Below are 22,178 nucleotides of genomic sequence, written 5' to 3'. Positions count from 1 at the left end.
ACTATCTTCCTGACTATTATAACTACTAGGCTATACCTTGAAGATTGCCACTGATCCATGTTGCTCATTTAGAAGCCCAAGTGATTTTAGCATGTGCTACAGTAAATTGCCAAAGATCCATTTCAATTGTGACATTACGTCAGAACAACTGACATTTGTAATCTGCAACTGTATGGGTAATATTCAGACGTAGAAAATGGTGACTTTGTACACATGGCATTTAATATGGTTTAAATTAATTGCATGTCTAACAGTGATCAGACTTTCTTAAAACATTTGAAAAAAAATAAACTACTGTATTGAAAACATTATTGTCCAGGTAAAAAGCAATTGCAAGCGGTGTTTGATCAACTATAAAAAGAAGCAGTTTCTAATCTCTAAAATCGGGATAATGGAAATGGAATTCAAATCCACATACCTTATGATTAGTTTTTTCATACAGTCAACAATACGTCTCAGCATAATAAGAGATAACACATAATTCCTTATTACTTCCATAACCATTTAGCATCACTTAGCATAACATACTGTACTGTTTGACCGGCCACAGGACTGGATTACAACAATCGTAAAAAACCCAATTCCCTTGTCTGGAAAGTAATTCCCTGATTCTGATCGGACCTTAAAACAGTGGTTCTCAAAATGGGGTCCGGGGACCCCTAGGGGTTCTCAAAGGGGTGTTCCAGGTGGTCCCCGGCTAAATGATATAGGAACCGAATGGACCTTTACAGGTCTGTAACTCAGAAAGTGTACAAATGGAACCAAATGGACCCTCCACTTGGTTCCATTTGTACACTCTCTTATGGGGAGTTATGTGGGTCCATATGGCCTGATGCACACAGCACACAGTGGTGGGGGAACTTTGAAATGAAAAACTTTGAAAAGCACTGCCTTAAAAAAAGGTTATTATCTGACCCCTCCCCCAAGTTTGTCCAGCACAGAGAGGCCTTTCTCCAGGTACTCTGCTCTGCTCAGCCAGAAGGAATCCTTGTCCTTCATGATGTTGGCCAGCACCGCCCCGCCCAGGAAAACCATGTGTTTACGCCTCGGAGGATCCTCGATGCGGATCTTAAACTTCTACACAAGGACAAGAGAACAGAGGTGCAGATGTAAGCAAAGTAGTACACGGCTTAAATGCCTGCCCACACAGTTCATTTAAGTCTGAGAGAGAGAGTAGAAATCAATTGGTTACACTCTCAAACTTAAATTAAGGATCAGGACATTACTGTCTACCTTTTATTTTGGGGCGTATAGAGGTAAATGAAACTTAGCTTCTAGATGAAGCAAAGTAAAGCAAAAAGCAATTGTTACACTGTCAGACTTAAATGAAGGATTAGGACACTTCTGTACCTTTTCTTCTGGAAAATATGAGTGTGTGTAAGTTTGAGGAAATTAGTAATTGTTTGTGTTAGGCCTACACACTCGCAGTACATCTACCTTCCTGTGTATCCGCATTTCCCTTGGCTTGGTTGTGTCGTTTAGAGTGCTTTAAATAAAAAGATGTCTTACTGATAGTTTCTGAGTGTCTCCGTTCAGCACCCTCTCCAGGTACAGCTGTTTGATTTCTCTCTCCAGTCGGGAGGGCAGGCCGGGGTACATGGTGGTGCCCCCTGACAGCACAATGTGCTTATAGAAGTCTGCCCTGCACAGGACAAACAACACAGGATGCTAAGAAAAGGTAGACTATGGCTTTTTGGTGGTCCTTGGCATGGAAAGGTTTGGGAACCCCTGGTTTAGAAAAGTGGTTCTCAAACATTTTCATATCAAGGACCACCAAATTAATATGTATTTGAACCCCATCTGAAAAGATTTTCTGCCAGGGACCCCCATACAAGATATGTGTTGTTAAAATGTTTCCAAAATATTCACGTGAGCTTATTGATAGACTATTCAAATATCCAATGTATATAGGGTTTTGAGAACCACTGCTCAAGTAGAACACAATTCTAGAATCCTATAACAACGGTTAGTACAGAGAACGCTAGGCTGAATGCTTGATATTCCTAATATGTTATTGTACAGGTGCAGTTTAGTATGCACATGGCAGCGGTAGTGTAGTGGGGTACAACAGCGAGGTGTCTCTGACCTGAGGTCAATGTCGGCGGCATTGATGGTGTTGAACAGCAGCTCGGCCACCCCTGCTCCCTCCACGTTGATGAGGTGGGGCTGGAAGAGCGCCTCGGGGGCGCCGAACCTCTCACCTCCCACCATCACCTGCCGACCGTCAGGGAGCTGCAACACAAAAGGTTGTGAGGATGTGCAACATCAAAAATGTTATTTTGAATAATTTCTATTCTGGGGGTCCCTGGCACAAAACATTTTCAAATGGCGGGGGGGGGGTAGTTTGAGAACTACTGAGCTACCATATATGACTCCACCAGAACGGTGGTCTCGTTGGCCAGACGCTGCTCCTGCTCGATGTTGTATCCCACGTAGCAGAGCTTCTCCTTCAGCATCCGCACCGTCTCAAAGTCAGCCGTATGGTTGAAGGCGTAACCTCTCAGCAGCAGCAGCTGATGGAAGCAAGGACAAGAGAGAGAGGGTAAACTGGGTGTTTGAGAAAGTCAGAAGTCCATGCATGTCTTATTATGCCTAACGCTTCTTCTTCTTTCGTGTATCATCATCATTGATGATTGGGTGGCGACATTTGTTTCACAAGATTTTCCTGTTACTTGCAGGGGAGGCCACGTGGAGGCTGTCGTCTTCTCCCCCATGCCTAACGCTGATAACGGCCTTATAGAGTTTATTATATTATTGGGTCTTTAAGTGAAGCAATATAGATCATCAGAATTACACACGACTAAATGTAATGAGTGCAAGCCATGGTGCTTAGACCGGTGGGTTTGCAAGAGGTCACCAGGGGGGCAATTTTTTCACGTCAGAAGATGATTGTGCCAGTTAAATGCACTGTTGCATTTTCACAGGGGGGGCAATGATTATTTGAGGGTCCTTGGCATATAAATATTAGGGAACCCTGGTCTTACACTGTATTCCTGAACCCTGTGATTGGTTGGTTGATTGATTGATTGAGTACAGCAGTACGAGAACAAATGGATGGGACACAAAAAGAAATTATACGGATGAGGATGAGGAAGGGCAGGACATATTACATAAACATGGCCTTTTCTGTCTGCAGTTCATTCACCAAAAAAAAACTAAAAAACATCCTTGTTCAGATCAAATTCAAGAGGCCCTCAATTTGACAACGTCCCCGTCTCACCTTGATGAGGTAGCGTGTGATGTCACGTCCTGCTATGTCCAGCCTGCGTGTGAGGTGGGGCAGAGAGAAGCCCTCATAGACGGGACAGATGTGAGTCACTCCGTCCCCAGAGTCCACCACCACGCCTGTCAGTAAGCCTGTACACACCATCCATTCTCAGAGAATCAACACTTCGTCTCTGTCGGGTGGAAACCTCTTATGTCCAAAACTGTTACTTCTCAGGATTCAAATAAGTAGATAAGCAGATCTACAAGCCCGAAACGCCTCGCTTCGTGCCGCGTTCCGAGCTTGCAGATCTGCTACTTTCGATGCTTTTGTGTGATGTTGATGATGTAGTATGATCAAGTAGGGAATTAAATTATGAAAAAACACATTAAGTTAGAATATGGAGATAAGAGGTTTCTGCCCAAACCAACGACATCCAACAATCATTCACTCATTAATGTGATGCAGGCCTGTCACAATTATTACACAATCGTCTGATGGCAATTATTTGATATAATAACAATTATTTGGGGAAAGAAGGGAAGTCTGGAGCTCTCGGCTGGAACTGTTGAAGATTGATGGATGTACAATTATTTTTGCATAATTGTCAGAATCGTTTGCATTCAGTCAGTTTACTTTATTCGTCATGAGTTATGCCTGGTTCATTTATATTCTGTTGACCTATTTTTGTTTGAACTCATTTTAGTGTGTTGTTTCTGGTTATCGTTGTTATATTCATACATGCTAAAAATATATATTTTGTATGTACTTTTGGTATGCGGTCAGGTTTAGGCCTGGCTCAGGGAAGAGGACGCCCCTGCCATGCATAGTCCACCATGGGCAGCCTTGGAGGTGCGTATAAAATAATGCATTACTTTTTCGTCATTTAGGATAATCGTTTTTGTCTTTGGTATGTGTGTGAATGTATATATTGTATTGGTTCTTTAATTGTTATTTTATTTTTGCATGTCAATTATATTTTTTAATTGCACTGTAATGTTTTGTATTGTACTGTTCTTTCATGATCCTTAGTATGGTGTCATCATACTTGTGGATGTCGAGGGCTTACCCTGAGCATACAGAGTGAGGACAGCCTGAATGGCCACATAGATGCCGTGGAACTGGTACGTCTCAAACATCACCTCTGTAATCTTCTCACGGTTTTTGGTGGGGTTCATGGGCGGCTCAGTCAGCAACACCTGCAAGAGGAAAGCATGACTATAGCAGTGGTTCTCAAAGTGGGGTCCAGAGACCCTCAGGGTTCCTTGATCGGGTTCCAAATGGAACCCTTTGCAGGTCTGTAGATTATACTGTACAAATGACCTTTAAGGGTCCATTTGGTTCCATTCGTTCATTCTCAGAGTTATGGGGGTCCTTGAACAGCAGCTAGTCTTCCTGGGGTCCAAGACAACAATATACATTAACAATTTATATACAAAAAAAGAGAATATTACATTCTCAATGTATTACAAAAAGAATAGTAAAACATGTAGCATATCACAAGTCATTAATCACATAAGAAAGTAGATTTGAGAAAGAAAGAAGGAAACAACAGGAATATAACCGTATATAAAGTAGACAGTGCTGAATTTTGTTTTAGCATGGTTTGAAGTTCTAAATCTAAACCATACTGCAAAATAAATACATAAATAAAAAAATGACTTTTTCTACAAATTATTTGTTTTTGTCAAATCGATTTGGTGAATTGCTTTACCTACTATTTATTGATGAATTTATTTATTACAATGCCAGTCTTACCGTACCTTGCATTCTGGCGGGTTGAGGTCCAGGCGCTCGGGGCCAAAGGTATAGTCCCAGAGGTGAAGCATGTCCTCCCAGGAGCGGACCATGCCGTTGTCCATGGGGTAGGACACCTCCAGGAAGGAACGACACTCGCTGGCTTCATCCCCCACCATCAGGTCCTAGAGGAGAGCAAAGCTTCATTCATAACTACTCCATAGCACCACAAAAACTGATAGACAAAAACTGATTTACACGCTAACAACGCATAGTGTCACACTGCCGAGTAAATACTACTGTAATGTAGGCAGAAGTCAGGTGGGAATCTGGTAAAGGCAGAGATGTCAGAGAATGGGCGTTCGCCCTTACCTCTTTTATATTAAATGGAAATGGTTTGAAAACGTTGATGTAATTGTAGATAACTTATGGGACATAGTTTGCCTTGTTTAAGTTAATTAATACAAATTACTATCTGTGTTATTGGTATGACCCACCTGCTTTATAATGGAGGCTGCAGGTGCAGAGTGTAAATTAGCTTTGGCAGACTACAGAACAGCCAGGGGAAGAGAGCCGCTAGGGCCCTTCATGGAAGGGTGTAGCAGCCTATTATGTAGCTACCTGGGTTGCTGTTCTTTTAGCCTTTTGCCTGTGGTTTATTTTGATATGGCTATTTTTGGACAGGCCTGCACTGTAAATGTTATTGCACTGAGAGGTTGGTGTTTGGAGATTTTTGGTAAATAAAAAAACAACAAAAGGCATTCTTGGATAGTCGACACATTTTGGAGCCTTGAGCCATCGGCCAACCTTTACACCGACCCTATATACTGGGCACCCCCCAAGGGTCTATACTTTGTCCCCTACTTTTTTTCCGGCTACACCAAATCTCTTCACCAAAAATCTACAAGCTCATAACACGTCGCAACGCATTGTGAGCTTCTAGATCTGCTATTGTCGCTGAATGCAAAGAAAAGGGCACGTGATAAGGAGTTATTTAATATTTCTTTACCGGTTCCAATAATTCCTACTAGCTGTCCAGTAGTTCCCAGTACCTGCCATCTGTTCCCAGTGTAGATCCACTGTCTGTCCCATAAAGGGCTTCTGCTGCTCGGTCCTGCGTGGATTACGTGGGTGAGAGGTCAAGATGACCAGTGTGACCTCAGTCTGTGAGAGCACGGATCTGGGATCACTGGTCAGGTCATCTGATTTACAAAACTTAACTCTGTCTTAGGAGGCCAACAGGTGTCAACGCAGCACTCTGTTCTCTGAGACACTTTAACTCATACAAAGCTTATGACTGAGGGTGACAGATCAGGTCTAGGTCACTGGGGGAACAGGATTTAGTGGTGGCTTTTGTATTTGATACGTGTTCTTGTACAGGTAACGACTGAAATAAGTACCTATGCAGTATCAGTAACTCACCTAGTGGTTTACATAATTGCCGATTGTTGTTGTGTTTTATTTGTACATGCTTTCCGTGTAGCACATTCAGATTTGCTTTTTGATTACAAATGCATTACAAATAAAATGCGTTATTATGCAGTGGCTCTGAAATAGGCTAGCCGTCTAAACGAGGGTCTGTCTGCCTGTGTGTCTGACCTGTATTTGCACACGTCCACTAGTACCTCCACTAATGTGTTTTCGCTCTATACTCTGCTCTGGCAGATTTGTCTGGCAACTCTGTCAGAGCCAAGCCGTCTATAATAAGAGGGTTATGAAACTACATGAAGTCTGAGATCCACATGAAGCCACACCGTCATTAGACCCCATCTTGTTAGAATGATGTGTAGAAGTAGACCTTAGGAGCATTCTGTATATCGTCTCTGACGGGTGGAAACCTCATGTCCAAAACTGTTTGGACTGTTTCATAGCAAAAGTAGCAGAACTACAAGCTCAAAACGTGTCTCTTTGCGCCGTGTTTCGAGCTTGTATATCAGTTACTTTTGATGCTTTTGTGTGACGCTGTAGTGTGTGAAGTCGGGCGTTAATTTACGAAAAAATACAAAAAGTTAAAATATGGAAATAAGCTGTTTCTGCAGCCAAACTGCAGATACAGGCGGTCAAGCAGTGTGTGATGATGATGATGCTATGATGTCTGAATCCTCTGCAGTGGCCTCACCTTTATCTCAATGTTGCCCACTTTGGTGGTGGATCGTATGATGGGTCGACCCACCATAGCGGGGAAGATGTGCTCTGGGAAGTTGGAGCCAGCAAAGCCACACTTGACAAACTGTGGATGAAACATACAATGTTCATGTTTAAAAGTGTGATATATGAGAGAGAAATATGAGAGGGGTACAGTGAAAGTTCAAGTTGGAAGCTTTTTTCTTTTCTTCACTTCTCTCAAATAATTTCAGTTCATATTTCTTGATATTGTGCTGTCACAGCAGTCACAATATGAAAGAGTTACATGCAATTGTACTGTATTGTTTCTCTTTATTGCTTTGCATTAGCCAATTACTTTTTCTTCCAATAATATTTTAGCATTTCACGTGCAGAGAAAATGTGTGAAATATGATAGTGAAAAAAACTAAGGTTGCTGAAACATTTCTGCAGCTTTGTTTGATAACAGGTGATTTTACATTATGAATTTACTGTACCAGTTTGACATCCGTGGCTATTCTCTGGATTGTCTCAACTTGTCTATTTGCCTATGAGACACATTCCATAGCCTGAGGGTGTGCAATGCATTCCAGTGTGCATCTACCGTCCATCTGTAGCCACACTACATGTTTGTCTATGCTGTGTTTGTGGATTACAGTAGACAGTTGGCCTGCTTGAATGGTATGCTGTACACACACTACAGTAACTTGAATGACACAGTGCCTATAATGGGATAAATCAAGTGGTTTATGGACCCTGACACCTGGAATCTCTTTCTTCCTGTTTCTCGGCCAATGGAGGATCACTTCCATGCATCACAACCATGTATGGCAGTGTGCAGGTAGGAGTTGGACGAATGACAAGTCCAGACAGATGTGGTGGAATCACTTCTATCCACTATGCAACTATACACGCCCTGTCTGTGTGCAACTTCTCCAAAGTAGTTACGACAAAACGGTCCTGTGGAAAAGGTTTTCTTTGACTTAAATAAAGCACTTGACCCAAAAACTATAATATGCATTTAATATATAACTAGTCTTCTATTTCCATTAGGAAATATAATACTTGCATTATGTTTCACCTAATAGGCTACACCAAGCTAATGTATACTAGTTTTACATGGTTATTCATAGAAGAGAACATAATATCCACTGTAGAAATGACCTGGCTGCAAGAGAATCTATAGCTAGTATATTCTGTATTGCCAGAGCTGTCAGTTATCAGTGGTGGAAAGTAACTAATTACATTTACTCAAGTTCTGTACTTAAGTACAATTTTGAGGCACTTCTACTTCACTTGAGTATTTCCAATTTTCAATACTTTTACTTCTACTCCTAGGCTACTCCACTACAACTCCACTACATCTCTCACTTTTTGAATTCTGGACTTTTACTTGTAACAGAGTATTTCTGCATTGCAGTATTGATATTTTTACTAAAAGTAAGTAAGTAAAAGATTTGAGTACTCTTTCCACCACTGGTTATAACTTATAACACAACTAGTTTCAACTTCAAAGAGGATATTATTAAACTTTACCCCAGTGCCATTGTCACAGACCACCACCTTCCTTCCCTGGCTGTCCATGTTCAGTGTTATTATTCCCTCAAGTCAGGAGGACACACGCGGGTCCGGTTAATGTTATGGATGTGAAAAGTGTTCAAAACACCAACATTGAGCTGAATCCTCGCTGTAAGTTCTTCATGGATCAGAATGGGCGGTGTCGCACACAGCGATCGGGAGGGACGCCCCGAGATTCGAGAAGGAAGGGCCAATGCAGGTATAGAGAGGTAGCATCACACGACGGTCGTCTGTCATGACCGTCATGGATGAACTTCAACCTTGTGTTTGCACCTTCTCCCTTTTTGACCCGTACTTCTACATAAACTTTCAGATTTCAAATATGAAGCGCTTAACCCATGGCCACGGATGTTGCAGTTCTGTACGGGTCCTCAAAAGTACCCGTATCTTCCGTAGTATCCAATAAAAAGCATTTTAATCCGATTGGTGGCCATTGTCTCATAGAGTTATAATGTATCAGAGTGCAGTACACCTCCCAACCGATAGTCGCTTAGTTGAAAGTATGTTGAGGAAATACGGAGAAAATGGCAACCGATCGGATTAGAAGGTTTTTTCATTGAACAATACTAAATATACTGGTACTTTTGAGGGCCCGTACATCATCATAACATCCGTGGCCATGGGGTACGCACTTTATATTTGAAATCTGAACGTTAATGTAGATGTACGGTACGGGCCAAAAAGGGAGAACGGGCAAACAAAACAAAAAAATACATATTCAGTTTCCTACTCGACACATTTCTACATTTGTCAATGCATAGAAGAGAGAAGCCACCTCCAACCACACAGCAGATGTGTTAGTAGTCGGAGTAGGTTACAGACGCTGTCACTTTGATCACTATCCCATTACACCATCTCTCACAGTGGGATGATGGATTTATGAGCAGTCACCCACCAGATGTGCTAGTTAGTTACATTGGCTAGAATGTTGTGCCATACTGTACACATTGCAACTTTAATGTTTAGAGGGGAAAGAAAGAGAAAAGGGGTTCAATTCAATTCAATCTTTATTTTAGACCCAGGAAGATTCATATCAATGCTATAACGACAGGTTATATCCCACATGGCCAGTTCTGGCCAATGTTGTCAAACATTTTCCTGCCAAGGAACCACAAATTGATACAGATTTTGTGCATAATTAAACAACGATCTGTTCTGTAGCTATGTGCATAACAGTGGAGAGAGTGAAACTCTCTGAATACTCATTCTTATTTGGCTAACTTATAGCACAGTCTCTCATTTGGCTAACTAATAGCAAGTGAAATAAAAGGTAAATTAAATATTTTCAACCTGGGTTCAAACCTACGTACACTATATTTGAAATGTAAAAAAAAAAACATTTTTGAAAGTATAAAACTGGATTAAGTCGTTAAACTGTTCCTCGTTTAGCTGGAGACCCCCTGAAACCCCCTCAAGCCAAGCCCCCCTGTGGTCCCTGGACTCCTCCTTCCTTGAGAAGCACTTGCCTGCCCTAGGCAACTGAAAAATCGAGACACCCACAAGGTTGGATAAAAATAAGTTCATTTATTTACATAAAACGTTTACAAAATACATATTTTTCAGTGAAATGCAGCGATGTGTTACGCGCTATGGTGATGGGTATATAAGACATGAAACAGTTGTAGGCCTGTGTCATTTTGATAAGGTATGACTAATAGGTCTCACTGTGAATGTTAAATAGGCACATTTAAAGTTAGTGCTTCAATTCCTCTCCGTTCCCCATCATTTGTTGAGCTGTTCCACCTTCATTATGTTCACCCTTGCAGGTCTTTATCAGTGGGGAAGCATTTGAGAAGACAGCTTATCAAACAACAAAGGAGAGGAGAACAGGTACAAGTAAAACAATGGCTGAGATTTAACTGGGGTTAGAACGTAGTTTTAGGTAGGTATGAACTGTTTAAACCTGAGATGGGTGTTATTAATGCATTGTGAAAGAGTTAGCTCTTAGTTACTCTTTAAGGCAGTGTATGAAAATCAGTTCTGTTTTCGCCATTGACTTGGAGTATATAGCCTATCACTCAAGGCATTGATCACTCAATGTGTGGTGTGCGCCTGAACCGCTGTCAATAAGAAATGCACTCTGTAAAGTACATGACTATTTGAAAAATATCTAACTAAAAAGATATGAGTTGAATCCAGTACCCAAACTTAATATAACGTCAACAATCAAGTCTAGAGACATCCATGAGCATTATTTCTATAAACATGTTTCCTGAGATGTACAAGTACCCACGTAGCATTGTCTATCTACAGTTTTGATTAAATACCACAGTCATTGTTTAGCTCAGTCGGCACTATAGCCTAGACCTTTTTCACAGCGGCATTTTGACATGAAATAGTACGGTAAAAACACAGGCGTTAACAATTGAGGTTGCAACAGAGACAGGGTTCTGCTATAGTGCATGTAGACTCACTTGAAAGGCTCTGCTGAACTAAATGGAATATTATGAAAACTTATAGGCTATAGCATAATTAGCAACACCTGTGTTTACCCTACAATTTAGGCCTAATGTTGATATGGCTGCCAAAGGAAAAAAAGGTCTATTGTGTATAATACAGTCACAGTCATGTGACATTGGTGTTTGTTTAAGTGCATGTCGTTTGTCTGTTCTTGTTCCCTTATAATGTTCACGTCAGCAGCCGCATCACGTCCCAGCTGTAGAACAGCTTTGGAATGTCCGCAGACAGTATGTTCTTGAATGTCAGTCCATCCTTTTCTTTGCATAGCCGTGATGCTGTGATGACAGGCGCCATTAGGGTCCCCGTTGAATAGGGGTGACAAAGTCGGGGGGGACAAAAATCCACGCTCTCCTCAAGGCTCAAACTCACTGTCGCTGCTGACGGAGATTTCGGGGGTGGAGGCCCCAGTCCGGTGTGGCTCAGTGCCTGTGCTGCAGTCACTGGCCTCAGGGCTTCCTGGGTGGTGAGGGTAGGTAGGCAGAAGGTGGGGGTGGTGGTGGCGGTCCTGAAGGGAGCCGTCGGGGGAGCTCTGGGAGACCAGATGGGAAGAATCCTGCTGCAGTCTGGGTGAAGGGAAAGAGAGAAGAGTCATGTTTAATCACCTAATAAGCCCCATATCCTTTGCCGTACAACATAACAAAAATAGCTGATCTACAAGCTCACAGATGAACATTTTGCCTATCCTTTTTTGCCCAATATGGAGGCACCAGGTTACTTGAAAGTGATTCAAAGATCACAAACTGAATGAGCAGGTTGGTACCTTGCGTGGCTGCCTCTGCTGTAGGCGTGTGAAGGTGAATGTAATGCACATTGTAAAGCACTTTGGATTAAAGCTGCCATACTGTACGCAGACCATCTGCCATTTATGGTAGAGCTGTACTTTAATCTCTCTCCCAGACTTTTTGTCTTTGCTTTTACTCTTTTACTACATACAGGCTAACAGTTTGATAGATAGATAGATAGATGGATAGACAGACAGACAGACAGACAGACAGACAGACAGATTAGACAGAGATGTTATCTTACTGTGTGTGTGTGTGTGTGTGTGTGTGTGTGTGTGTGTGTGTGTGTGTGTGTGTGTGTGTGTGTGTGTGTGTGTGTGTGTGTGTGTGTTTAGGATTTAAATCTGTCAACTCACAAGTGACGAGTGAGACACACCCATCATGATTATATGAAGGATGTTTGATCTATAAAACTGGACACATATGAGTGTGGTGACATCTGAACGTCGGAGTCTTATTGTCACTGTTGGTTTAGTCTCGCGTAGCCAGACAACTATTTCACAATCTCCGAATACTATATAGAGTCTGGAACTACACCTCCTGAAATCCGAGACAGGAAGCCCTCATCTGTTCGTCATTTCCGTTCATGAAAATGTATCTTAAAATATCTTTACATTAAAAAACTAAATTCCATTAATTCCTGCTACACGGCAAGCTATGCTTAGATGATTTTGATTCATATTCGGATACATTTGCGCGACTGTAAAGACGAAATGGAAGTGGGGAATAGTCGTCACATCCGCTTTATCATTTTCAGAGCTTCCGTGCTCCAGACTGTATGACCGAAAATTGTGGGAGGCAACAGTCTGGCTCGCGAGACTACCGTTGGTTGGATTGGGGAGGGTTTAAAAGTCTTTCATGTTTCACTGGGTGCAGTGAAAGGCCACCCTAATGTACTGTACTCATCATATTTTTTGAGACATACCTATTCTTTGCCGATGCAGCCCGGTCTCTCTGTCGCCGGTTCTTGAACCAGTTGCCGACCTGTGTGGGTGTGAGACCTGTGGCCTGAGCCAGGTGCCTCTTTCTGGATGGGTTGGGATAGGGGTCTTGCAGGTACCATTCCCTCAGCAGGCTGCGAGTCCTCTCCTATTATGAGAAACACAGAGAATGGTGGCTGTTTAGGTTCCAGGGCTTCGGTTTCACTCAGTGTTCAAAATTATGACTGCTTCCAAAACAAAACAAAAAACAAGACGTTTGCTTCCATAGCAAACCACTGCTGAACATCAGTGAAAGTTTTGATTCAAAAGACGTGCTTATAAAGTACAGTGGAGAGAGAGTAAAAACTCTAGAGCAGGGAGGAGGGGATGGCAGACCCACAGCAGGGGACGGGTTTGGGGACTGGGGACTGGAGACTTCGTCACTGTCGGGGTCGAAACCATGTAAGAGCAGAACTGTTACTTTTCAGAAAATTAAAAAAATAAGCTCTCTTCCAATCGGTCCTGTAGTTATTATTTAGTCACAAGCTCCTGTTAATACTTTTCATTGGATCAATATTTATAAAACCCACGGACAGACGTAACCATTTAAACACAAAAAAAAAAAAGTAAATCAGCAAAAAAACGCATTGTGAGCTTGTAGATTGGCTATTTTTGTTTGAGACTGTAGTATGCTGAAGAAGGGCATTCATTTATGGGTAGGGGAGACACATAAAAAGTTGAAATATAAAGATACAAGGTTTCTGCCCAACAGTGATGATGACAGTGATAGTGTTGAACGACTGAAACACAGAACCTCAGAAGTCAGTGTGTGTGGAAACTGATCTCATTCATACCTACTGTATAAGCCGCAAGTGAGGTCAGGTGGCTCGCTATTATGAAAACCATCTTATCAAACACTGCTGAGAATAATCTCGCCGATGATCTCTCTCTCTCTCCATGCTGGGCGTAATCTCATTAAAGTGGATTTATAAATAGTGTGTAGCTCATAATCTACAGGAGGAGCGGTGTACGTAACATTGTATATCCAGTAAATTGGATGATGCTAAGGGGCTTATGGCGCTGGCGAGGCCGTCCCTTCTGAGGTTTAACCCATTAAGGCCTGAGGGTCTTCAACATTTCAACGAAATGTCTTCTAAGCTTGTCTTCTAGCTAGAGGTTTTAATGGGTTAAGGAGAAGGGAATTGATCAGCAACACTTGTTAACAATGCTGCATTCTGCCACATGAGGGAGATGATGGGCACAGCCAAATGTGTTAATCAACTCCTTTTTACATTTTCTGATTTAGACAATTTCAACCTTTGATTGATTGATTGATTGATTGAATACTTTATTAACACGTTAGTTAACGGCCCATGTAGTACAGTCAAAAGTTATGCTAAAAGGATAACACAAGAAACCCCAGGGGGCTTGTTTCCACCTGGCGTCCCAATTTTTTGGCATGTCATTATAGGCGAAGGTGGTCACAAATATTAAAATATGAAAAATTCTATAACAAGCTCAAATGACTAAGTATTGTAGATACGGCTATTCTTACGGCTATTTTCACTATTTTTGGAAAGTATGAAATAGGACTTCACAAACTGGATTTTACTGTGCACACAGCCACACAGAGAGTTTTTTATTACATTTTTTGCAATGGACTGAAATCGAACTATTTTGCCTTGCCGCTCACCCTTACAGCATTTTACTTAAACTTTGAACCTTGAAGGCTGCCTACAGTTTGCCCTCAGAGGCAGTAGAATCATTGGTTGGAAGTTCTTACTCCACAGTTGTCGAGAAGGGACAACCTACTATACACTATAGCATATCCTCCTCCAACGGCTGTTGGCACCAAATGGAAACTATTTCCATATTTCCTTCAACTGTTTTTTTCAGAACATTAGATCCTGGTATGGCTCATGTTAACATTTTGTGTGTGGGTGTGAACAGTAAAAAAACTAAACTTTACACTGTAAACCACCAACAAGTCAAATACCTTGACTCTATCCAACTAATTAAATATGCACAGCAACATCCTCAGTGTTGGTTCAACTGAGAGAGTAAAAATGTACACTTAAAGTAGGATTTTGCAGTGTGCAGTGCAGTCACTAAAACTATTTACGGTATAGGTTTTGGGTCTTTAAAACCTGCATATTTTAATTGACTGGGTGGTAACCGGTACAGTGGGTCCCTAAGACCTCTGGGCACGTTTTTTATATGTATTTATTTTATATTGTATGTTTTACTTTATATTTAGGTTTATTATAATTGCTACAAATTGCTACAAAACCTGTGGATAGACCAAGTTGAAGGGTACATTTAGGTCTGATAATGATGTACCGATACCGCGCATGTTCAAATCATGAATACTTTACATTATTTCCGACCATTTTCCACAGCATACATTTATTCTTTATTTCTTACCCCCGGGGGTCCTTGGGGGAGTTCCAGGGTGTCCCCAGCAAAAGTGGCTAACATAGCATCACAATCATTTAACCACTTTTATACGTTGGCTATTCAAGCTGTTGCCCCTGGGATGAAGGCGTCTTAGCGCTGTGCACCAGATGGCTGGCCTGCCTGCCTGCCTGCAGACCACCTTCACTAATGTCTTCAGAGCTCTTACTGGGCTGGCTAGTGGCTACATTATAATTTACAATTTAGGCAATGTTTACATTGCCTCAAATAAAGCTCATGTATGCTATACTGACAGTGGTGGAATAAGTACTCAGATTTGTTTTACATAAGTAAAAGTAGCAATACCACAATATTTATCATTTTTAATCTAGCACCTTTTTATTCATTTTTTATTCTAATAAAGTTGGTTCCTTCCTTTTCTTTATGTAAAGCGACTTTGGGTAGCCTACTTTGAAAAGCGCTATATAAATCTGAGCTATTATTATTATTATTATTATTATTATTATTATTATTATAAATATTCTGTTACAAGAAAGGCCTGCATTCAAAAATTCCCCTGAATAAAAGTACAAAAGTAGCGAAAATAGCAGATGTGCAAGCTCAAAACGTGCCACATTGCGACACTTTGTGAGCTTGTAGATCAGCTATTTTCGAACAGCCGTTAATGTATGTTTTGTATTAATAATCAAAATCTACAAAGTAACTAGTTGTAACTAAAGCTGCCAAATAATTGTAGTGGAGTAAAAAGGACTATATTTGACACTATGAGATGTATAGTGAGGTAGAAGTAAAAAGTATCAAAAAAGGAAATACTCAAGTAAAGTGCCTCAAAATTGTACTCAATTACAGTACTTGAGTAAATGTACTTTCCACTACTGGATCATAGACAATTGAGGTTTCAATACACAGTCCTGCCATTGGACAAACAGTTCTTGCATGGAACAACAATAAACTATAACTATTTACGTTTTATCATCTTCATATGCTTGTTACATTTTAGATACTGGCGTTTGAACGCACAACTTCAAAATAAACTAGGAATTTGGATCAACTATTGTGTCATATGGCCTACATAATAAACTGCATAAGACAGGAAGCCTTATAAATGCTTTTGGCATGTTACGCAGCACCATAAGTAATTTATCTGACCTTCCCCCCAGACAGGTCCTGATCACTTTACAAAATCTACTCTCCTGACATGCAGCAGATCTCTGACCTTGCAATAGGACACCAGGTCTAATATGCTTTAACCTGGAGCTCAGCAGACTGACTGCATGAAGGATAACCCGGGTTCATAGCATTATCATCTTAAGAGCTCAGAAACTATAGGCTGCTTGATACACCGACCATTCACCACGGAGTCCTGGCCAATGTTGATTTCGTCGACTAACACTATGACGAAAAATGTCTGTTGACTACCTTTTTTCACTTGGGAAAACGAAATAAAACTAAAACTATGACTAAAATATACTGACAATTTCGTCAACAAATAAAAACTAGACTAAAATGTTTGGGGGGGACTAGTAGAGAAGAGATCCAGTAGAACCAGGACAAGTCATCATGGGTGTCACAGACCGAAAATAGTTGATCTACAAGCTCACAACGCATCGCAGCGCGACACATTGTGAGCTCGTAGATCGGCTATTTTCGGCATGCAGCTAAGTGAAAATCAATTCATGGCCCGCCAAAAATACATTTTAGTCGACTAAATCAACTGTAGATTTAGTCGACTAAAATCTTATGATATTTAGTCGTCTAAAACTAGACTAGAAGTAAAAACATTTCAGGTGACTAAAATGAGCAGAATGTTACTCAAAAGACTATGACTAAAACTAAATCAAAATTGGCCGTCATAATCAACACTGGTCCTGGCTGGTTTAGTTTTTTTACTGTTCACACCCACACACAAAATGTTAACATGAGCCATACCAGGATCTAATGTTCTGAAAAAAACAGTTGAAAGCGAGTACTAACAAGGAAATATGGAAATAGTTTCCATTTGGTGCCAACAGGCCGTTGGAGGAGGATATGCTATAGTATAGTACAGTACTTGAGTAAATGTACTCAGTTACTTTCCACCACTGGTTATTATCAGGGAAGCGACAGTAGCCTAGTACAGTGAGTGATTCTCAAACGTCTTAATTTCAAGGACCCCCAATAACCCCATAACAAATAGTCATATAACCAAATGGTTACATCAGAGTTACAGTCCTGTAAGGGTCCATTTGGAACCCCTTCAAGGAACCCTGAGGGTCCCTGGATCCCACTTAGAGAACCAGCCTATAGTATGATGTAGTAGTGGGCTAGCCTATACATATTTTTCTTAAATTCAACCTGCTCCAACCTCACCCAATTCAAGGACCCCAACGGAAACAAGTCCGCAAGGACTTTTTTGGTCGGACCTTTTAGACAAAAGTATTATAAATGTAACTGTGTTGTTTTACATTCTTTTGCCTAATAAACATTTCAATCAATCAATCAATCAATCAATCAAATCCATTTCTCACAACATCGTTAAAAGTTTCACATGTAAGGGCAAAGTTGTAAGATTTGATGGTGTGTGTCACAGTTTTCTCCCCAAGTATTAGAGGCGACCACTGTCACAAACGATGAAAGCTAAACAAGAAGACTTTTTATGAGCAACGGTTCATATTTCTAACCTTAGCCTATACTTTAAAGCCAGTACATTTACTCAAGTAAGTACTGTACTTAAGTACCATTTTGAGGTATTTTTACCGGAGTATTTCCAATTTTCAATACTTTCATTTCTATACCACTACATCTGAGAGGCAAATATTGTACTTTTACTTTTATACATTTCAGCCATTTGAAAACAGCAGATCTACAAGCTCACAATGCATAGCGAATGCATTGTGAGCTTGTAGATCTGCTATTTTCAAAAGCTATTTAGACATTTTACACATTTGAAAACTTGTGAAATGGGACATTCTGCATAATGAGTAATGTCTACTTGTGGTACTTTAAGTACATTTTGATCCCAATGCTTTTCATTTTATTTTTTCCCCAAATTAATAGTTAGCAACCAAATTGACCCTTACATGTCTGTAACTCTGAGAGTGTACTAACGGGTCCATTTGGTTCCATTTGTACACTCTCAGAGTTAAATGAACACTGATGATGGTGATACAGTGTAGATTGGGACCCCCAATAAACCTAAATGGTTGAGTCCCTGGCATATATTTTCAAATGGGGGTCCGTGGGCTATATGTGTTAATTTGGGGGTCCTTGACGCGAAAAAGGTTGAAAACCACTGCTTTAACGTATTAAGTAAAAACAAAAAGTGTACTTTTTTCACCACTGATAATAACGCATTTTGAACTTGAAAAAAAAAAGAAAATAAACCACATAATCGGACTCACTTTAAAGCAGTGGGTTTTCTGCTCTCCATCCCAGATGGTGCGGGGCAGGGGGAACTTCTTGCGGATGCGGTACTTCTCCACGGGGCCCAGGGCTCGGCCCCGCAGCCTCTCCGCCTCACGGTAGTGCGCGTCCAGCCACAGGTCCTGGAGCTTGGCGTGCGACTCACGCGTAAAGCGGTGCGTCTGGAGGATCTGGTAGAGACCCTCGAAGTTCCCCCCGTGGAAGGCGACCAGGGCGCGGGCTCGCATCACGGACTCCTGCCGGTTGAGAGCCTCCCCTCCGGCGGAGGGCAGCGACCACAGGAACCGGCCGAGCCGCTCCATGTCGCCGGTCTCCTCCAGGTTCTCGCACACCCGGGCCACCTGCTCCGGTGTGAACATGGGCAGCACGGGGAACATGGTTCCGCTCGCTCTCTGTCTGTCGGCTGCTCTGCCTAATACAGCTCAGTTGTTCGGTCAAATTCCTGTCAGCCTACTGGCCTATCAATAATAAAGGCATAAAAAGCCCCCCCAAAAAAGATAGATAGTCTGTCTAGTTAAGGAAACGTTATTTTGCTGGTTAATTTAGTTTGAAGGCGCATCGCATTGATTGGTCCGAGTCCTACCCAACCGCGCGTAAAACTCGCGCTTTCTGGATTCTATGAAACCGAGATAGATTCGTCTACACTTAAGCAATAATCACATGTAATCGGCATGACTTCATTATGTAGCCTAAATTGCTTCTATCCCGCCGTCACCGTGGCCAGTTCATTCGGGCTACGTTACCGAGAAAGCCAGGTGTGTCCGAGTCTATACAGGTCCTATACAGCTCCTCAGGAGTTGTGGCTATAGTAAAAAGAAAGAAAAGCCAGGAGTCAATCTGTATTTATAGCTCGATACAATTAGCATGGCTGGAGTTGTTTTGAGAAGGATTATATGACTGGGCCCATTAGCCTCTTAGTGGGGGGTGGTAGTGTGTACAGAGGTGACTGTTGATCAGCTTGTTTGGCTTAGCTTCTTTAGCCCCGAGGATACGTTGACTGACTGGCGGGATGATTGTGACCTGGTGAGCAAACAGGCGAGGGTCGTTTATTTAATTGGTCCGATGCCGATCTGATGGAAATCTGCTGGAGGTATTATCCCTGGATGTGTAGTGAAGCGTTGTAACTCGTAGAAAGGGTCGCTCGAACTGGAAATGTAGCCTATGTCTACTGTTGTCCAATAGGTTTTGATTGATTGATTGATTGATTGATTGATTACTTTATTAACAGTTTGCAAAAAGAAAGTACATTCTATACAAAAGGATGCTGAAAGGATGAAACCCAAGAAAGCACTATGGCTTGTTTCCATAGGCTGTGTGCTGTGAAACGTTGCCACCAAGAACAATTGGATACAGGCTGATAACCATATTAGATTAGTTTATGCCTAATAATAACCAGTGGTGGTACAAGTACTCAAAGTACACATTTTTTACTTAAATACAAGTAGCAGTACCGAAAGTAGAAATAATAGAAATACTGTTACAAGTAATTAAGTCCAGAATTAAAAATGTACTTGAGTAAAGGTACAAATTGCAATCAAAGTATACTTAAAGTACCAAAAGTGAAAGTACCATTAGGCAGAATGGTCCATTTCACAGGTTTCAAATGTATAAATCTTTTGAAAATAGCAGATTTTGTGAGCTTGTAGATGCCTATTTTCAAATAGCTAAAAGTTTAAAGGAGTAGTTCATCCAAAAAATTACTTATTTTCTATCAATTGCACACCCCATGAAGCCTTGAATTCATGGATTTGTTTTTGTTTTTGTTGCATTCCTAAGTTAATAATTTGATTCCCGTCACCTACCGACTAGTGTATCCGGTAGGAGACACAAAGTAGATTCTTTGTGTCTCCTACCGGAAATACACACGGTCATCAAATTGTTGGCTTAGGAATGCAACAAAAACAAAAATAAATCCATGAATTCAAGGCTTCATGGGGCGTGCAATTGATATAAAATAAGTCATTTTTTTGGGTGAACTCCTCCTTTAAATAGGGCTAAAGTGGTTGATGTATGTTTTGATACTCCGAATCTACTTAGTTTTATTCACAAACAACTGCACCTGTCCGGAGGTTTACTAGCCTATGCGGTAGGTTCTTGGTTATTTGTATTGGTTGTACACTGTGTGTATTACTATTTCTTGTTTGATTATTGGCTTTTTTCTATTGTGTAAAGTGTATCCCTTGGAGTTATCTTATGTATTTGTGATGTATCTTGGATGACTATTTTGTTGTTTGTTTTTGTATTCGTATGTTAAGCTTAGACTGTGTAATTTTAACGCTGCATCTTGGCCAGTTCCCACTTGAAAAAGAGACTGTGTCTCAACGTGTTTTTTACTGGTTAAATAAAGGTTAAAAAGTACAATATTTGACTTAGAGGTGTATAGTGGAGTAAAAGTAAAAGTATACAAAATTGGAAATTGAAACTTATATAAATACTTAAACTTAAGTAAATGTACTTAGTTACTTAGGAGCTCTCTCTCAGCCACTAACACACAGGCTCATGTTTTAACGAGTTGTGTCTCTCCTGGTCACTGTCTCTGCCCCCTAGGCCATGAAGACCTGGATCACATGATGATGCTCCTCCCATTTGACCGAGAGGGCACTTAAACCACCACGACTATCCCCGACAAACTAATACCTGGTAATTAAACTAGACACGGCTATCCTCCTGCTCCATGACCTCTCACAGGAGGACCAATAGGTAGGCTTAATGTAGGCGTTCTCATAGTGGAGTCTGGGGCCCCCGGGAGTTCTTAGGGCTTTGGGGGGGCGGGTTCCAGTAGGGGGTCCCCAACATATTGTGTTAATATAGCATCAAAATCTGTTGGCTATTTGAAAATAGCCAATCAACAAATCTTGTATGGGGGTTCTTGGCACAAAATATTTCCTGATGGGGGGGGTGGTCCACGGCCAATATATATATACATTTGGGGGTCCTTGACATGAAAATGTTTGAGAACCACTGAGAAAATTATTTTTCCAGTCGGGTTACACATTTCTTCCAATCAGGAGATAGGACCATACAAACATAATTTATCAGCTTGTTCTCCAGTTCCATTTTTATTTATTTGTTTCATCACTTCCAATTTCACTTGTTTATCCATGTATCCTGTATGGCTTCTCTCTCCTGATTGGAAGAAATTGGTACCCTGTCCTGAAAATGTATTTCCTGAGATGGTGAGACCCTTGTTATGAATGAATGAATGTCTTTATTGAGTCGTAGACTCATTAAATGGTCCACAGAATAACATACAATTATGGTACATAAAACAAGAGCTTTTTAACATTTATTTGAACAAAACCACCTTTAATCAGTGTCCTGTATATTACCAAGCATGCAGACAGGAAACAAAGCGAAATTGAATTAATTTTGTTTAAGTGCCATAGTCAAAACAAAATAAAAATGTAGCTGCAATGAACCGGGCTCCACCGAATGGCAAAGGTCTTGGAGGTTGACAAAAGTGAATTTATCACCATATCACCAGAGTTCTTGAACAATCTCTTAGCTTTTTTCAATCTATGTCTATGCATATGGACATAGATTGAGAAATGTCATGTCATTTGACAATTAGAGTAT

General features: G+C 41.0%; 2 protein-coding genes across 2 annotated transcripts; both read right to left on the bottom strand.

Moving 5' to 3' along the window:
• Positions 1-200: 200 nt before the first annotated feature.
• LOC311034339 (actin-related protein 2) lies at positions 201-8,750 on the bottom strand. Its single transcript, XM_084042217.1, has 9 exons — positions 8,582-8,750; positions 7,062-7,172; positions 4,969-5,127; positions 4,275-4,404; positions 3,221-3,357; positions 2,364-2,513; positions 2,087-2,232; positions 1,510-1,642; positions 201-1,077 (listed from the first exon to the last, which is right to left on the bottom strand). The coding sequence occupies exons 1-9, from the start codon at positions 8,627-8,629 to the stop codon at positions 907-909; spliced, it is 1,185 nt and encodes a 394-aa protein (XP_083898343.1). The 5' UTR covers positions 8,630-8,750; the 3' UTR covers positions 201-906.
• A 2,685-nt stretch (positions 8,751-11,435) lies between these two features.
• Positions 11,436-18,979, bottom strand: six7 (SIX homeobox 7; the record flags this gene model as incomplete). Its single annotated transcript, XM_084043293.1, has 3 exons — positions 11,436-11,646; positions 12,791-12,954; positions 18,581-18,979. The coding sequence occupies 3 exons, from the start codon at positions 18,977-18,979 to the stop codon at positions 11,436-11,438; spliced, it is 774 nt and encodes a 257-aa protein (XP_083899419.1).
• Between the last annotated feature and the right edge of the window lie 3,199 nt (positions 18,980-22,178).

The sequence above is a fragment of the Gymnoscopelus microlampas genome (genome assembly GCF_963454915.1).
Source record: "Gymnoscopelus microlampas genome assembly, chromosome: 19".
Classification (NCBI taxonomy): Eukaryota; Metazoa; Chordata; class Actinopteri; order Myctophiformes; family Myctophidae; genus Gymnoscopelus; species Gymnoscopelus microlampas.
The sequence above is the reverse complement of the archived record's forward strand: the minus strand, read 5'-3'. Positions and strand labels throughout refer to the sequence as shown.